Below are 18,048 nucleotides of genomic sequence, written 5' to 3'. Positions count from 1 at the left end.
TTATAAATTATTTTGCTCATGATGTCATGAATAGAAACCCAAGTCTCCATTATCTGTACTATTATATAAAAGAAACTCTGTGTGTGTGTGCGCGCGCGTGTGTGTGAGAGAGAGTTTTCTATGGACTCGAAAACGTCAGGGCTGACGTTTTTGAAATTTCACACGAAAGTACTTAATGTATCTGGCAGTGTTCTTATGTAGGTTTTGTATCGAAATGTGTCCGATAGGTATATAAAAAAAAAAAATTGATTAAAAAAAGAAAATCCAATTTTTACCAAAGTTAACACTTTTATACAACCTAACATCATAAGTGCATTGGAGAAGTTTTATCACCACACAAGTAAAAAGGCCTGACATATAAAATCAGCAGTAGGTTCTTTGTAAAGACAGGGTTTTTGCAATAAATATTTTTGTTTAACGCACAATTGAACCATGATACTTGATGTCTCCGGCCACGGTTATGGTCTTTGGTGTGGTTTCAAGTGACATTATGCCACCACACATCTTCAAAGTCGATTTGAAAGTCAACATCAAATTGTACCTGGATGTGGTGATCCTTAGTGCAAGTAGGTGACCGCTAGCTGATCACAACACCAAAGCCAACCTGATCATCACCATCTGCCGAACTCCTACCAGCGCTTGTGGAAAAAGGCATGCTCCCAGTTCCGGACCAATACCAAAACGATGATTGAGGCTGAAGGCGGCTACATTGAATAAATGCCAGCTCTACTACATAATCAAATTACTTGAATTGATTTTTTTTTTCAATAAAAGTTTAAAAATAAAGCTGTAGTGTTGTTTTCTTTAGGGTGACAACTTTATCGTTCCACCCTCTATTATTGCACTTCAACTAACCCTTTTCAGGGCTAACTACCACAAACTACCTGTATGCAAACTTTACTCTCTGCTACTACCTACCTTCTGACTCCCCAACTACAACCACCGAACTCTGGCTCACTCCTGCAGCTTCTAGTTACTAGTTTCCAGCGTCCACTGACATTCAGCTACTGATTTCCAGTGACCGATTCCATCACATTTCGGCTGATCCTGAGTACATCACTTCCATTGTCAATAATTTACCATTTCAATTCTCGGCAAATAAAACACGATATCTATTCTCTTTAAACAATCATCAGTGTCTGTCATTCTTCTTTGCTATTACTGTTACCTCTTTGGCTTTGTGCCTACATTTTTAGTTGTATGGTCGATTGGCACCTTCACAACTTTTGGCCTGCTAACAAATCTATGTGTCAACTCGCTATGTGCAACAAATCTGTGTAAAGTCGCGTTGCAGTTTTCTTTAATGAAGACTTCAAATTTTTAATAAATGTAACAAAGTTTAAAAATAACAACAACAAAAAAAAAAACAGAATGAAAACATTACAAAAATGCAACCGTGATGAATTATTGATAACATTAAAAAAAATCACTCTCTCAACGTTGATGACAATGAAACTAGTAAGAAAAACAAAAAGATTTATTTCATTTCAGTTTCCTGCGGCCCGTTAAGTCCAGTTTTACAATCACGTGATAACTTGGTAGTTGTCGACATAGCACATCTATGTGTCAATATTACTATAATTTCTAAATATCGTTATTATAGAATAAAATGTCAAAATTTTTTCCAGCTACACCTGTCTGTGGTCTTAAAAAAGAAAAAGTAAAAAAAGACAATTGATATTCTATGAGAAAGTCGATATTACAGACCTGTTTCAAAATCAAACGAAGTGACTAATATAAGACCTGGGCATCTTACATTGGTTCTACTTTTTTTTGGTGCTTCTGTACTATTAGAACGAAATTTTGTAGTCGATAAATGGAGGTTTTGATAAAAACAATGGTTTCTGATTTTTTTTGGTTAATTCTAATAAATTACCAGTCGAAATTACCTGAATATTACTGGATTATTAAAAAACAAAAAAACGAACAAAAAAAATAACGAACAAAAAAAACAAACAAAAACAAAACAACTATTAGCGGGTGAAAATTGCGGCTATCATCGTGTTTAAATCGAAACGAAAAATTACCTCCTTTTTGAACTCTTCTATGTACGATCGTTTTCTTAAAATTCTATGTTCTATTTTCTTTAATAAATAAATAATTTTCTATCTTATCGATTTTCGTAATTTTTGTATATACGCATCTTAAAAATATGAAGAATACGCAGATACCATTGTTTTCATGTGAAATTCAGTATTACGATTTCCGAAATTTCGTTCTGATAGTATAAAAGCGAAAGCGCCCTTTTTTCTTTTCAAATTTCGTGTCGTCTGTCTAAGTCGATCAAAAAATGCAACTATCTTTTTTATTTTATAAGTATCGTTTGTCTCTCAGATTCATTAATACTCAGGACTGACTGTCCATTCATTACAAGTACCAAAAATGCTTTTCCTCACAATAAAATTAAAATCGCATAGTTACTGTAGTTAATGAGGACTTGTCATAAAAAGCAGCGATTTCACTATTAAAAAAAAAAAAAAAATTGCTAGAATTATCTCCCTTTGCTTTTAAAAAATTAATTATTGATTAATAAATTTAGTTTAGTTTATTAAATAAAAGGAAATAAAAGTAATATATATATATATATATATATATATATATATATATATATATATATATTTCTAAAGATTAAATATTTTCTTGTGTTTATTCTGTTTTGTCGAAATATAAATTTCAAGCATTGTCAACAATTGTCAAACAAGTGTCACCTTTAAATATTGGGCGTGACGACACTCAGTTTTTACGCTAAAACTTAAAAATTTACAAACGTACAATTTAAGCATTTAAAATACGTACAACAATTAAAAACAATAAATAAATGAATAAAGTTTATATCCTTACTAACTATAATAAACAATTAAAAGGGGATAATTGCCTTTTTTTTTTAACGCACTGACGCAGATGCTTTAGGGAAATTTCGGTTTTCTTTGATTGATGACCAGGAGCACGTAATACTTGAGATTTGCCTTTAAACTTTAGATCAGTTAAGAAATTAATTACTGTTCTTCGATACAGCAGGTGCGCACGCGAAATTTCTTTTAGTTTAGGAGCACAAGTAAACCATTATACACGTGTTTCCCCCGTTAAACTTTAATTATAGTCAGAAATGACTTAATTCGAAAATATTTAAAATTTCAAAATTACTTTCGAATTTCCAACGAAGAAATCTCCTGTGGGGTCATTTAACAACAACAACACAAGATTAACACGAGGTTTGCGTCGTAGACGTTGGAAGCCTTTAAATTGGTGGATAGAACGTAATTTATGGCTCGAATTAATGTTTATAAGCACAGTAGATTGTATCTCTAAAACAGTGAAACAAACACTGAAACAGAAACTATTTTTTTGAGTCTCTGTTCTAGAAAAGAACAGACTTTTTTTTTTTTTTAATGTTTACACAAATCGAGTGAATAAAACGCGAAAGGATTATCTTTTGGGTACTTATGCAGAATACGGACCGTACTGAAATAATAACATTATTTGGAAACCCATTCTTAACATGGGTAGGGCATTTTGTAATTAAATACTTTTACCTAACAATTTAGTACACAAAAATACCGTAAAATTTGACTTTAACTTAAAAATCCTATCTAAAAAAAAAAAAAAAAAAAAAAGTACGGTCCGTCTCCTGCATAAGAATCGTCTTTTGGCTAGGAGCAAAGTGTAGCATCTGTTCTGATACTACATCGAATGTAGTATCAGAACAGAAAAGACTCTTTTCTGTTCGGTCAGTAAAGGAGATATCTTTCCAGACAGAGGTAATTTAAAATGTTTCTCCCTATTCAGGGTGTTCTCTTTTGGAGCGCTGGATATTCCCCACATTAGATATCGATCTTATGTCTAACTCTGCCCTTGTGGGGAGAAAAGTAAATAGGGACAACTTATTTTTATAATGACCCATTTTTTAGTTAATAACGTAAACAAATATGGCCGTTATACAATATTTACGGAACTTCAAATGCTTATAACTTCAATCAAGCATTTATTTTCATAATGAAGTTACAAGTGAATTTAGCTAAAGCAGAATAAATTATTTTGACTAAATTTCCATTTTCTTTAAAATAATTTAGGTCGGACTATCAAACCATTTTTTAGTTAAAAATAAATCGTGAAACCTACATTAAATTACATTAATTTAAAAAATGTCAACATAAATACTAAGAAAGAAGACCTGTCAATATTCATTTTTATTTTTTTTTTACGAAATCTAAAAATAAAACCGAGATAAGAGGAAGGATGACAATCATAAATATTTTTACTTTTTGACAAATTACAGGTGATAATTAAAAAAAAACAAAAAAACAGGTGCGCGATTTAAAGATAAATAAATATAAACAAAAGCACCTGTTGAGTTGTTTTTCTTTGATGTTTACCGACTTTCTCTTTTTGAAATTGACATATTTCATTTTTAAAGAATGACACTTGAAACGAAACGAATAGTTGAGTCGCAATGAATTTCGTTTTTTTAGTATTCTAGCAATTAGACACACACATAAAAAAAATAACAAAAACGAAAAAATAACCGGATTACTATTAAAACAGGATTTTTGTTTTTGGTAAATAAATAAAAATCAACAAGTTTAATTTACCGAAATACTCTGTTTTCCATCGCCAAAGTATCCGGTCGTAACTGACGTAAGGCTGTCCAACTCCATTATCAAAGGGAGAGAACTCTAGATTTTAAAGAAGGCGATCATTACGAAAATAAATTGAGTTAAAATAAAGCGGAATGACATCCTGATTGAATTCTAATTAATGAATACATTTTTTTAAAAATTATTTTATTTTTCTAAACTTTAAACTTAAAGATTAAGCCATCCAGTTATACAACTATCATTTATGTATACAATTTCAGTTATTATTAGTTTTATAAAATAAACAGTACTAACTTGATATAACAAGTTAAATATTTTCTTGTGTTTAGAGCTGCCAGAAAGGACTTGTCCTGCCTTGATAGAGTTCAAAATGGACTTCGTAGCTTCGTAGGAGATGCCGTTTTCTCTTCCTTGCAACCTCTATCTCACAGAAGAGATGTTTGCGAGTTTGTCTCTGCTTTATCGCTATTTTCATGGCAAGTGCTCGACTGAGCTTCAATCTATGCCCTCCCCTCGTCAAACTTTCACAAGAAACACTCGTGTAGCTGAAAACACTATCAATAATTCCCCCACTCTTTATCTGTGCATAAACCTAAACGTAGATTCCATGAACAAAGCTTCTTTCTTAGAATTGCACGCATGTGGAATTGTCTTCCGTTTTCCTGCTTTCCAGCTGACTACAATATGGTTGTCTTCAAGTCCAACGTAAACAAGTTCTTGATGAGCCGTTCCACTTAAGTTAACAAATTCACTGAATTTCCATTACTAACGATTACTATATTGTCCAATTGACTACTGTACACTCTTAACCCTTATCCTCGAGTGGTCTCTGGGCCTTGATGAGTGGTTATGCCTATGTAAAAAAAAAAAAAAAAAAATGCAACCTGATTTTTAGAACTTCAGGCTAATATCAGAGTGAGGTAGAGTTTTATTCATCTTTCTCTTCCTCATGCGACATTCACCCTGAGCTGGTTGATCTGGCTTCCTCCCTCAAGAAGGAAGTTTCTAGAGAATATTAATTTCTCAAGTGGTTTGCACAACAGACACAATAGACCCATTGGATGACAACATTTGACATGTTATTGCTGAAATACAGCCTAGTTTATTTAATGCGTAGAGTTTGTGAAATTGGACTGCTATATTAGGCTATATATTCACAAGTAGTGGTGATTATATGCATGAAATTATATTTAAATTATAAATGCCAAAAATGAATTTCTGGAATAAACCATGTTGTATAATGAAAATATTTTTCAGTGATTTATTTTAATTTAAAGTTCGCCACTTCTAAAAAAACAAATAAGAACAAAAGAAAAAACACCCTATAGAACTTTTATGACATTAGTTTTTGCAGTGTTTTGCCCTTACCCATGCAGTACCTAGTATTTCCAAATTGTCACCTATCTGGTACTGGACCGGGCTCAAAATTGCCTGACTTTGGTGATTTTATAGAATTGTGAAATACTTCTGTATGTCTGTATGTTAGTTCTACGAAAGGAAAATGCCGCATGGAAGAAAAAACAAAACCTCTTTTAGCACAACAATTATTTAATTAGAATTAGGAATTATTTAAGTGGAAAAATGTTGAAATGAAAAGAAAAATGAAGAAATGAAAGTTCTTTAAACTTTCGAAAGTCAGTCATCAGTTATTTTCAGGTGAGGATCAACGATGCAGGAGTGTCCAGTGGACAGGGATAGAAGAGAGGGAGAAATGATGCCTTTCCTCATTGCTTCCAAAATTCTGTAGCAGCAGGAGCAGTATATACTCGTGGCTTAAGATTTTGAATATGTTTGCTTGATATCATTGTTGATTGGCTGTAGCCGTCAACTTCCTTTCTGGCTTGTCCAATCAAAGACCATCACTCGGGTGAGTTGACCACATGACTGAGTTTATAAAAGATTAAACGCACAGTAATTCTCTCTCTTTCTTCCAGGCTCTCGCTGACAGCACACTACTCTTTTGGGACACAAAACAACCTACCCAGGCCCGTTAACAAAGACAAGAAGACAAAGAATCCATCATGGCTACCGCCAAACGATAACTTCAACCGTGTATACATGAACTCTCCTTCTCTCACAGGACTGTCTAATCTTTTATCTACATCCATACATGTTAAGTCTGTAGGGGACTAGGATATATAAATCCCAATCCCGTTACAAAAGAATAATGAAACGAATGGAATTGGAGGAAACAAAAACTCAGTTTATGGATAAGATAAACGTGTCGTTTATTTACTGTTGAAAGAATTAATGTTTTAGATATAACATGTGTTCATGCCCGCGCGGGTGTAACCATCGTTCGTTGCGGGACTGGTGTTGTAGAAAGAAAAGGAAATATGTGTTCATCTCAAGTTCGGGTCACTATCGTTTGTTCGCGCGTGGGAAGAGAAGTGAGTAATGTAATAGAACGAGAAATGGCAGTCCATCATGTAGACAAAGAAAAGGAAAGATGGTTGACGTCAGTAAGCAGTCAGCTATGCAAAGGTGTTCTCAGGGACCAGTAGTAGATAGAGAGAGAAAGAGTGAGAATGTGTACATACGATCTGTTAGCTCTTTGTCCTACATAGTAGCAAGTGGTGTGAGGTACGCGCCTCCCAAAAGGGAGGCGACGGTTCGTCGAACCTCTCAGCCCGAGAGCTTGTCCTAAAAGGGTTAGAAACAGCTTGTCTCTTCCTTTTATAGGTGTTTCCGGTGGTCTTTTGCGCATGTGTGGATTTCCTTTGAAAGGAAGTGACGTCGTCCATGCGTGTGTGTGTGTGAGTACATGTGTGTAGGTTAGCGTGCGTGTATATACACATGAATGTGAGTGTATGTACGCGAACGTGAACATATGTACGTGTGTGGACGTGGGCACGTATGTTTGTGTGCGCGTATGTATATGACAAGTAATATTGCTTGAAATGTGAATGTGTGTTTTTGTGTGAGACTTGAAAAGGCTCGCGCAAGTCTTTCGATGACTAAGTCTTTTTCTTACGAGTCATAATCATAAGATAATCAATAAAGTTATTAAATGTTAGAACGAGATTCTTGTCTTCCATTTCTACACTTTTGCTTTAAGGTTAAACACATGGTAATGTTCTCTCTGTCTTCCCGGCTCTTGCTTGATTCTACACACTCCTCTGTTGGGGCACAACTTCGCCCAAGCCCTTTGGCCTTGGATCAATGAGAAGACAAACAAGCCAACATAGCTATCTCCGTACATGGACTTCAATGCAGTACACACATGAACTTTCCTTCTCCCACAGGACGCTCTAATCTTTTATCTCCGTCTATATATGGACGCATGCTCCGACTTTGTCTTTCAACAGGTTTATCTAATCTTTCATCTACACCCATACATACTAACTACTTCCGCGACTAACTCCTTTCTACAAGTCACAATAACGAAGATAACCAATAAAGTTGTTAAAATGTAAGAATGAGACTCTTATCTTTTGTGCTGTTTCTTATTTTATTTTTCTAAGACGCACACACAAATTAAAATTTATAAATTCATTTGCATGGGAATTACTGCATTCACCACACCAAACCTCTTGGGTCAAAAAGCAAGATGCTTGAGAAATGGCCAATATCTGGGCAGGAGCTTCTAAAAACAGCCTATCCTGCCTTGACAGAGTACAAAATAGACTTTGTGGCTTAGTAGGGGATGCCCTTTTCTCTACCCTGCAACCTCTCTCCCACAGAAGAGACGTTGCGAGCCTATCCTTGTTATATCGTTATTTCCATGGCAGGTGCTCGTCTGAACTCCAATCTCTGGTCCTCCCTCGCCAATCTTTCATGAAAAACACCCGTCTAGCTGAATCCACTGTTAAAAATTTCCCCCACTCTTTATCTGTGCCTGAATCAAAACGTGGATTCCATGAACAAAGCTTCTTTCTTAGAACTGCACGCTTGTGGAACTCTGTTCCGTCTGCCTGCTTCCCACCTGACTACAACTTGGATGTCTTCAAGTTCAATGTTAACAAATTCCTGATGAACCGCCCCCTTAAGTAAACACTTCATCAAATCTCCACACTAACGTACTGTACTTGCAATAACCCTTATCCCTGAGTGGCTTCCGGGCCTTGATAAGTGGTGACCACCGTGTAAAAAAAAAAAAAAAAGAAAAAAAAAGTCCCCTACAATTGGTAAACCCCGACGTTTGTCTACACTTTCAATTCAAAATTTTGGTGTCCCCCAACATGATACAACATTCGTCGACATCAATTCTTCAGTTCTCTCTGCTGAACAACTGTGATTTTCAAAGGAGTTGAATAAGTTCTTCATGGGACTGATGGAACTAATGCGCCCTGCAAGCTGATTGGTCAGTGTGTCACCTACCAGGGACATATCTTTGCAAGAGAAAATAAGTCTTTATTTGTGTTAATAACTGCTACAATCGAACAAGAATCGGCATGTCAAAATAATTATGCCGTATTCCACTTCTCATAACAACAGAACAGATACTACACTACCTCCTTCCTTTAAAAGAAAGAACGGAGGTAATGCCTTTTATATACAACCGTACATAGTGCCCCCTTTTGGAGGAGCTAGAGTTTCCACATTAAATCAACATTGTGTCCTCTCTACTTTCTGTTGAAAAAGAAATATAGATATTACCTATCAATAATTTTCTCTCTCATTGTATAAAATCATTTCTCTATTATTACTAGCAAATATATGCTCCCTTTGATTGATGTATTTCTGCTGTGCCTAACAGTGACGTCTAAAATTATAATATATTTTTTATTGTTGTTGTTGGTGAACTAGTGCGGGTTAAGTGAGAAATATGGAGCACATAGGAATTGATGGCAGTTGTTTTCTTAAACTTGATCTAAATTTTGGGGTAGTTTATACTAGCATGATGACTCGACGTTGCCCAGGATTGAATGATGATCGACGAATGTTTCACACTCCCCATATTTTTATTGTCATCGAAATCGATGAATATATATATATTATTCCTTAATTGGAATTCATTTTTTGAGATGAGCATTATATATTAATTTTTATTTTTTATTTCGGACTATTAGTCTCATCTTTATTAGTTGTTGTTTTTGGATCTTTTTATTGGTTCACAACGTTTCGGCCAACTTCCTCCGGCCTTCGTCAGGTGGTAACCGCGACGGATAGGAACTTCGAATCTCCTAACTGCATTCTCAGCCATCACTGCCATCTATAGTTGTCGTCTCACCACATTTTTGACCAATTAACCTCTGGCACGCTTTGGGTGAGATTGAAACCGCTATCTTCAGACAATGCTCATCTGGAACCGTAGAGATTCAACGTCTCTATCAACTATGGGTTGAATAGAAACCGACTTGAAAACAACAAAAATATTCTATTAAAAAAATTTTTTTCAAAATCACTGGATTCTGCATTAAATAACCTGAAAAGGATTGATATGCCGTAAAACAAAAACAACCAACCAACCATTTGATTATATAAATGTATATTATATACTATACTGTATTTTGTTACTAATTTTTAATATGTACTGTATAAAATTTTGCTTAGGGCCCGCCATACGGCAATATCACCTTACGGTCCCAACCCCCAGAACAGATTAATGCTGCATCCCGGGGTGCTACGGTACTAGAAATGGACGTTCGTCATCACTCTTCAACATTTTGGGGATCCTGATTTGATAGAATTGCACGCCTGTGGAACTCTGTTCCGTCTGCCTGCTTCCCTCCGGAATACAACTTGGATGTCTTCAAGTCCAATGTTAACAAATTCCTAATGAACCGCCCCCTTAATTAAACACTTCATCAAATCTCCACACTAACGTAATGTACTTGCAATAACCCTTATCCCTGAGTGGCTTCCGGGCCTTGATAAGTGGTGATCACTGTGTAAAAAAAAAAAAAAAAAATGTGAACATGCCATTTTCTGATCTGGAACAACAGCAGCAGCAGCATCTCAAAAATCTGAAGAAATGAAAACCAATTTCCTTTTCAAATATGTTAAAATTCAAAAACCATCTTATCTTATGGCTAATCCCATAAACAAACTTGGCTTAAATGACATTTAAAGGCAAGTCTGATGGTAATTCTCTTAATAAACATACAAGAGTCAAACAAAAATTCCCAGACCTGTTTTGATTCTCTTCTACTCTTCTTTCCTTCCTTTTTTTTTATTTGAGGAGAAACTGATGCAAATTAGGGATATACTAGCAGGTCTCCCAGCGTTGCCTAGTCATAAAATACGTTTAAAAACGATGTTTTAATTTATGCATATTTTATATTTATTATTATAGAATCAATTCTCTATTGATTATCATGTTGTACCCAATATATAGTAATGATTTCAAAAGCTAAAAAAAAAAGAAAAGAAAATTAATTAAATAAAATGACTTGGGTGCCATCAGATAGAATCGAATATCTCTCCAGCATTATTTTGTAAGTCCATAAACATGTAAAAACTAAAAAAAAAAAAAAAAAAATGGGTGAAAGTGCACTGGGGAACCACCTAAAAACGTAGTTAAAAGTATAAATGTATATTTGCACATGCACAGAAGTAAGACGTTTAATTAACTTCCACCAACCAAGTTCCAATTTTTTTCGATATTCACCATTTAGCAGCTACTTTACTTTACTACTAAAAAACTAAATCAGATTTATTCCACAGATCCAAATACCCTATACATCAAGTTTCAAGTTTTTAGACTAAAAATTGACAGAGTAGTTTGGTAGAAACCGTCCCACACACAGACAGACTTTGATTATAGCTTATGGCACTTTTGTCATCAATTTTTTTTATAAATAATTTTATCAAGAATTCTTCATAAGTTTTGGTTTCAGTTTCGATTATAACTGATGGAACTCCAGTAACCTATTTTTTTTAATAAATAATTTTATCAAGAATTCTTCATAAATTTTGGTTTCAGTTTCGATTATGGCTGAAGGAACTCAAGTTATATATATATATATATATATATATATATATATATATATATATATATATATGTATATATATATATATATATGTATATATATATATATATATGTATATATATATATATATGTATATATATATATATATATATATATATATATATATATATATATATAAATATATATATATATACATATATATATATATCAGCTTTTGGATTTTACCGTCATTGGATACTTTACTCTTCACCTGACTTTCCATTAACGTGAAATCACTTTTTTCTTCACCGTATTTCCTCTGCTTCACTTTTTATTATCAAGTAAGATCTATGACTTACTTGTAGTTTCATCAAATACTTTTGCAAGCAAAATCCGATCCCGCATTTTGCTAAATCCTACCCTCTGATGAGAAGGAAAGTATTTCTTCGAAACTCCACGGATTAAGGATTATCCACTTATTTAGTGTTTCCTTTTCAAATTAAATATGTTTTTTAACTCTTTTTCAAAGTGTTTTTTAACATGTTTTATTAACTACTTGTTCTTATATATATATATACTAGCAAAAGTACCCGTCGTTGACTGGGTTCAAAAACAGCCTACAGAAAATGGACTCTGATTTATGAAAGTATGATAGGTTATGAAAAGGAAGGGTTGTAAAGAGATAGCTTCGAATTTGGGGGTATCAAAACCAAAGCAAAATATGATGAAAGTAAAAATAAAATAGATAAACCCCATAATTTATTATACGATACCTGTTCACACTGAAACACTTATCACAATATTCTGTGGATTTATATTAAAAAACTTGTTAAACTTTGTGACATATTTCCATTCTATGGAGGTCAGGCGCGAACGAACACCCCATAATTTTATTATACCATATTTGTTCAAACTGAAACATAATCATCAAAATATACTTACACAGATAGATATCAAAAGTCTTTATTAAAGTTTGTGCCTATTTCCATTCTATGGAGGCTAGGCACAAATGCAGACCCCACAATTTTATTATACCATCCCTATTTAAGTTAAAACATACTTATCAAAGTATTCTTATGTACATCTATATCAAAAACACTTGTAAAGGTTTTTTTTTTTAATTTTTTATTTCCATACTTTGTGGACTAGGCACGAATGCAGACCCCATAATTTTAATGAATACCGCTCTGCAGGATCAAACATACCCATCCCTGTGTCTCAATACATCTTCTATCATTATATGCAATCAGTTTTTTAAAATAGTCAACCATATAGGAGCCTATTCGTGACCAGACCCCATCTCCCCCCCCACACATGCACACACACACACACGTTCAGCTTTATATTATATATATATATATATATATATATATATATATATATATATTTTTTTTTTTTTTTTTTTTTTTTTTTTTTTTTTTTTCATGTTTTTATTTCGGTTTCAATTCAAGCTAATGCACCCAGGTCATATGGATATATATATTTTTTATTTTTGAAATCACGATTTTATGATATATAAAAATCGATAGAACATTAACTCTATAATAATATATATGAAATCTACAAGAATTAAAATATCATATTTAAGCATACTTTATGACCGGGGTTTGCCAGGTATTCGTGCTAGCTTAGATAAATACTTTTGCAGTTTTAACAAAAAAGCTACAATAATATCAGAGCGTTTCCATTTACACTAGACATCTACAGAAAGCCAACATCAATATATTACATATGAATGTGTCCACTGTGGAATTTTCACAGGTCCCACTAGTATTAAATTAAACATTTATTGAAGAAACGTAATGAATGAAAAATCGCCTTGTTGATAAATAAAGCTTCTGAGAAATAGAAATATCAAAGGTCATCAAGCTTGGTTAGAATGAAATTAATTAAAACTGTCTCTTGTTGATAAAAAGTTTGCAAGAAGAAGAAATAACAAGTCTTGTCATGAAAATATTTTGTCGTTGAGAAAATGGCTTCTGCTGCTATGAGAAAGAAAGGGCAAAGACATGCATGTAAGTTGTTGATGCTGCTGTCAGAGAATGAAAGGGTGAAGACGTGCTTGTTGACTGCTGTTGCTAAAAAGTAATCCACGTGAGACGTTCAGGCGACTTCCACCACCGACTGCTGGTGACAACTAATGACACAAAACTTTATATATCACACACGTGGACGTAATTGAGAGCATATTCTCAGGTGTAAATAATAGGGAACTTTTGCTGCTAGACGTGTCTTACGGATACGGTTAACCCTGCCATAGGGAATGTTGGTTTTCCTGATTCCATGTTTAATTTATTTCTATTTACACCTGGTGTGTCTGTGAGAGAATCTAGGTTAAGTTTGTTACTTGCAGTCCTTTTATAGATATTTTACCACATATTTCTGTATCTAATCTGCCAAATTTTTTATGACATTCTCTCCCTTAGTGTAACTATTTCCTTGGGCAATGTGTTTTGATAATTCTTTGCAATAATGAACTGTGTATCGTAGTGGAAGGATGGGTACAAAAAGCATGGTTTCTGACAACTTTATGCGTCGTTAGCAGCTGATTGAATATTGAAGTAAAACACAGGTCAGCGCCATTTTCACTTATGTGTCGCCATTACATATCAGTGGCTGCTCCTGATGTTTGGGTGTCTTTGCTCCTGCTAATGCAAATTATGTTTTGTTTACATGTTGTTATAGACTCGATGGAGATCTTGTATTTCATTGTATAACACTAACCAGTTGTATTCAACTTCTACTGCGTTAACCGTTAACCACATTAACTGTGTTATTGACACACAATGTGTGTGTGTGTGTGTGTGTGTATTAGTATCTGTGTGCATGTGTGTGTCTTACATTGCTAAGTACACAGTGTGTGTTTCTGTAGCCATGTTGGTCTTGGATATGACCTTAAACTATATCTAGTGGTGAGGCTCCAGCTTGCGAACATTGGGGGAGTGTGGAGCTACCCTTTAATTACCATTGCTCCCTGGTCCACTCTGACCTTGAGTGGTAGTACCTGTTAGGGTCCTAACTATGGGTTAAAATAGAAGCCAACTTGAAAACAACAAACATATTCTATTAAAAATTTTTCTTTAAAATCTTTGGATTCGGCATTAAATAACTCGAAAAGGGTTGATATGCCGTAAAACAAAAACAACCAACCAACCAACCAACCTATAGCCATGTTGGATTTTTGGGTCATCTTGTTGCAGCTTAGGTCCAGACGATCCGTGGCAGTTTTAGTTTCGTCCTAAGAGAGAAGTTTTGTGGTTAGTTCGAACAACATGAATAAGTTGTTGGCAGTGCTGTCTCATGGCAAGAAAGATGAATAGAGCAATGAGCAATCCCTTTTCTAATCTATTGCGTGCTCAGCTCGTATGAGTGATGGCACTTGATTGGACAGGCAAGAAAGGAAGTTAAATGCTTAGCAAATAAGTATAGATTCAAAATTGTTAAGGCAGCTCATTGTAATTGCCATTTGTAGTATTAGGTTGATGAGAAAGTTCTTGCAGAATTTATAATTTTGATTTCAAATTATGTATTTTCAAATAAGCTTTCACTATAATACCTTTACTTTATATGTCATCTTAATGAATATGTTTCACTCTATCTAATCGTTTAAATTACAATCGTTTTAAAACTATTATGTCTTATTGAATACAAGATGGAAAAAAAAGCAAATTCACAGTTTTCTTATTTCGATTCAAGCTAGGTCGAAAATCTGCTAAAACAGCTCGTGATATCAATGAAGCATTTGGTCAAAATACCACTAACGAACGTGCAACACACTGGTGGGTTAATAAATTTCGTGGCGGTGATGAGAGTCTTAAAGATGATGAGCATAGTGGTCGGCCATCGGATGTTGTCAACGATCAATTAAGAGCCTTAGTTGAAGCCAATCCACACACAATTGTTTGAGAACTTGTTTCTGAATTAGATGTAACGTATTCAACAATTTCCAACCATTTGAGAGAGATTCAAAAAACAAAAAAAACTTGATAAATGGGTGCCTCATGAATTGAACGACAACCAATAGAAACATCATTATGAAGTGTCATTTTCTCTTTTTTATGCAACAAGAATGACCCGTTTCTTGACTGGGTTGTGACTTATGATGAAAAGTGGGTTCAGTGAGCGAACGGTACAAAGTCGTAGCACTTCTTCTGAAGACAAGCCTGGGTCTCTTTAAACTTGTGGGGCGGCACTGAGTCCTGCTGCCACACCCAGGGTCTGCCAGCGGCCACCGGATTGCACCAAGAGATCACCACACTTTTCAGCACATCTAGTTACACTTTCGTCTTTTCAAGTCGATTTTAAAGATGTGAGTTGGCATGGTGTGGTCCTCACTTGAAACCACACCAAAGACCATAACCGTGGCCAGAAACTTTGTTTTCACCATCCTGGGCACATCCCGGTTATTCGTGGCAATCCAGCGATGTATTTTAAGGGTGCTGACAATGGTCCTGTTGTCATAACTTAGATCGGTAGAAAGTATGAGTTGTGCAGTGGTGCATCTCTGATCTCTCTTGTTGAACATTGTGTCACTTTCAGACATGATAGAAGGCTCCCATCGCTCTTGGGATTTGTACACAATTGGCCAACTAGTAGATGGTCTGCAACAAAAAAAGGAAACCGGTTTTCATGAAACAGAAATGGAATCATGTTGTCTTTACTATGGTAATAATTTTATCGTTCCGCACTGTAAAAGTAGATTTTTTTTCATAACAGAAGAAGAAAGTTTTACTATTAAACTTTTAAGGAGCATATAGGGTATAAGAACACCAGGAAATGAGAGGATAAAAAATGGCATCTTTTGGTGGACACCGGTTGACTAAAAGATACACTTTTGTACCTCCGTTCTCTTGGAGTTCTTATATTATATACTAGCCTGGGTGCCGGGTGTTTCGAGCACAAAAATTATAAAAAAAGTGGTAGTAGGCAGTCAAGCTCGAACCCGTACTGTGAAGGAAAAAAAGAACATGAAAAAAAATGTGACGTCTTTGCTGTTGCGTCCATCGCCAAACCGAAAGTGATGTAGGTTTAAATTAAGGCTAGTCAATCGAAAAGAGGGGATGACTTTTAAAAATATGGGCGAAAAAAGCCACCTCTCCCTATAGAAAAGTGCCCAGTTGAGGAGGAAGGAATTAATGTTTTTAGCCAATTTTTCGATATTTGTCGTCCGAAGGGTCGAGCTTTAAGATGATACTGATTTCGCGAAAATCCGTCGCCTCTGTCGAAAGTTTTAGGCATACATACATACATACATACATACATACATACATACATTTAAACAGACAGGTGAGATTTATATTATAAATGCTCCAAAACTAGATCATTCTTTGAAATTTTTTTTCATAGTCTAAAAATCTGATGCGTATTTAATTTCGAATAAGTTAGAGAAAGAAAAATCATGATGAGTTAACATAAACTCCCGAGAAATTATCGCTGAATATTTTCATTAAAAAAAATAAAAGCTGTTTACATTTTGTCTTATTTTTTCTCGGATTACCCCCCCCCCCCATAAAAAACCCAAAAACATATCAGTTATGTAACACTACTATGAATATGATGGGGTCACGTGGTGGCGGTGGTGGTGGATGGTAGTCGATGAGTTTGTGATACTCTCCTTTCCTACCTCATTGCCAGCGTACAATCATATGACTGGCAGGTGGAAAAGGTGACAGGAGAAGGATGATCCCTGATCACATGGCAGTAAAGTGTCCCAACCATTTATCTAGTACTTAAGTAGAGACAATTGTAGCGACCCACTTGCTGAGCGTTTACGTACAGTAGAATTATAATGTTTAGAAAGGAGGGAGGGAGAGGTGAGGGAGAGAAGATAGAGAGAAGAGAATGAGAAGGGATATAATCGAATAAAGAGAGAGAGAGAGAGAGAGAGAAAGAGAGAGAGGATTGCAAGGAAGAAAACAGATGGACAAAAAGAGTTTAAGTAAAGGTTGTAATACAGTGAGAAAGAAATAGAGAGAGAGAAAGAAAAAGGACAAGAAATAATTGATGACAAAAAGTAAAAAAAAACAGATAGATAGATAGAGAGAGAGAGAGAGAGAGAGAGAGAGAGAGAGAGAGAGAGAGAGAGAGAAAATGAACTGCAAAAAAATGGGAGAGGGAGAGAGTTAATGTAAAGAGATAGAGAGAGAAAGAAAGATAGATAGATAAATAGAGAGAGAGAGAGAAAGAGAGAGAGAAGGGGGAAGAGAGAGAGAGATGAAGATACTTGCTGAGCGTTTAGATACAATTATAATATTTAAAAGAAGTTAAAGAGGGGGAACAGAGGGAGAGAGAGGGTGATTGAAGGGAATAAAGAAAAAAGTGCAAGAGAAGGGGAATTGAAAAACTAAAGAGAGAGAATTAAGGTAAAGAGTGGAAAAAGGTAAAGAGAAAAAAATGGAGAAAGAGGAAAAAAGAGATAGAAAGGAATAGACCGGCATGAGAATTGAAGAGAAGAAAGAAAAACACAGAGAGAGAGAGAGAGAGAGAGAGAGAGAGAGAGAGAGAGAGAGAGAGAGAGAGAGAGAGAGAGAGAGTTAAAAGATGTCAAAGAAAATATAAAACCTATTACATGTTTAACAAGTCCAATGTAAACAACTTCT

General features: G+C 34.8%; 1 protein-coding gene across 2 annotated transcripts in view; it reads right to left on the bottom strand.

The window, feature by feature from the left end:
* Positions 1-18,048, bottom strand: part of LOC145241370 (uncharacterized) — a 116,811-nt gene that overhangs the window by 43,509 nt on the left and 55,254 nt on the right. The window contains exon 1 of one of the 2 annotated variants that reach the window (XM_080104249.1): positions 4,590-4,726. The exons of the other annotated variant lie outside the window; for it this stretch is intronic. Within the exon in view, the coding sequence (XP_079960375.1) occupies positions 4,590-4,655 (66 nt within the window). The 5' untranslated portion in view covers positions 4,656-4,726. Of the gene's footprint in view, positions 1-4,589; positions 4,727-18,048 lie in introns of those variants that run through there. 2 annotated transcript variants of the gene reach the window in all.

Source organism: Euprymna scolopes, chromosome 20 (assembly GCF_053919585.1).
Source record: "Euprymna scolopes isolate OS-2025 chromosome 20, ASM5391958v1, whole genome shotgun sequence".
NCBI lineage: Eukaryota > Metazoa > Mollusca > Cephalopoda > Sepiida > Sepiolidae > Euprymna > Euprymna scolopes.
Note: the sequence above shows the minus strand (reverse complement) of the source record. Positions and strands in the feature narration are given on the sequence as shown.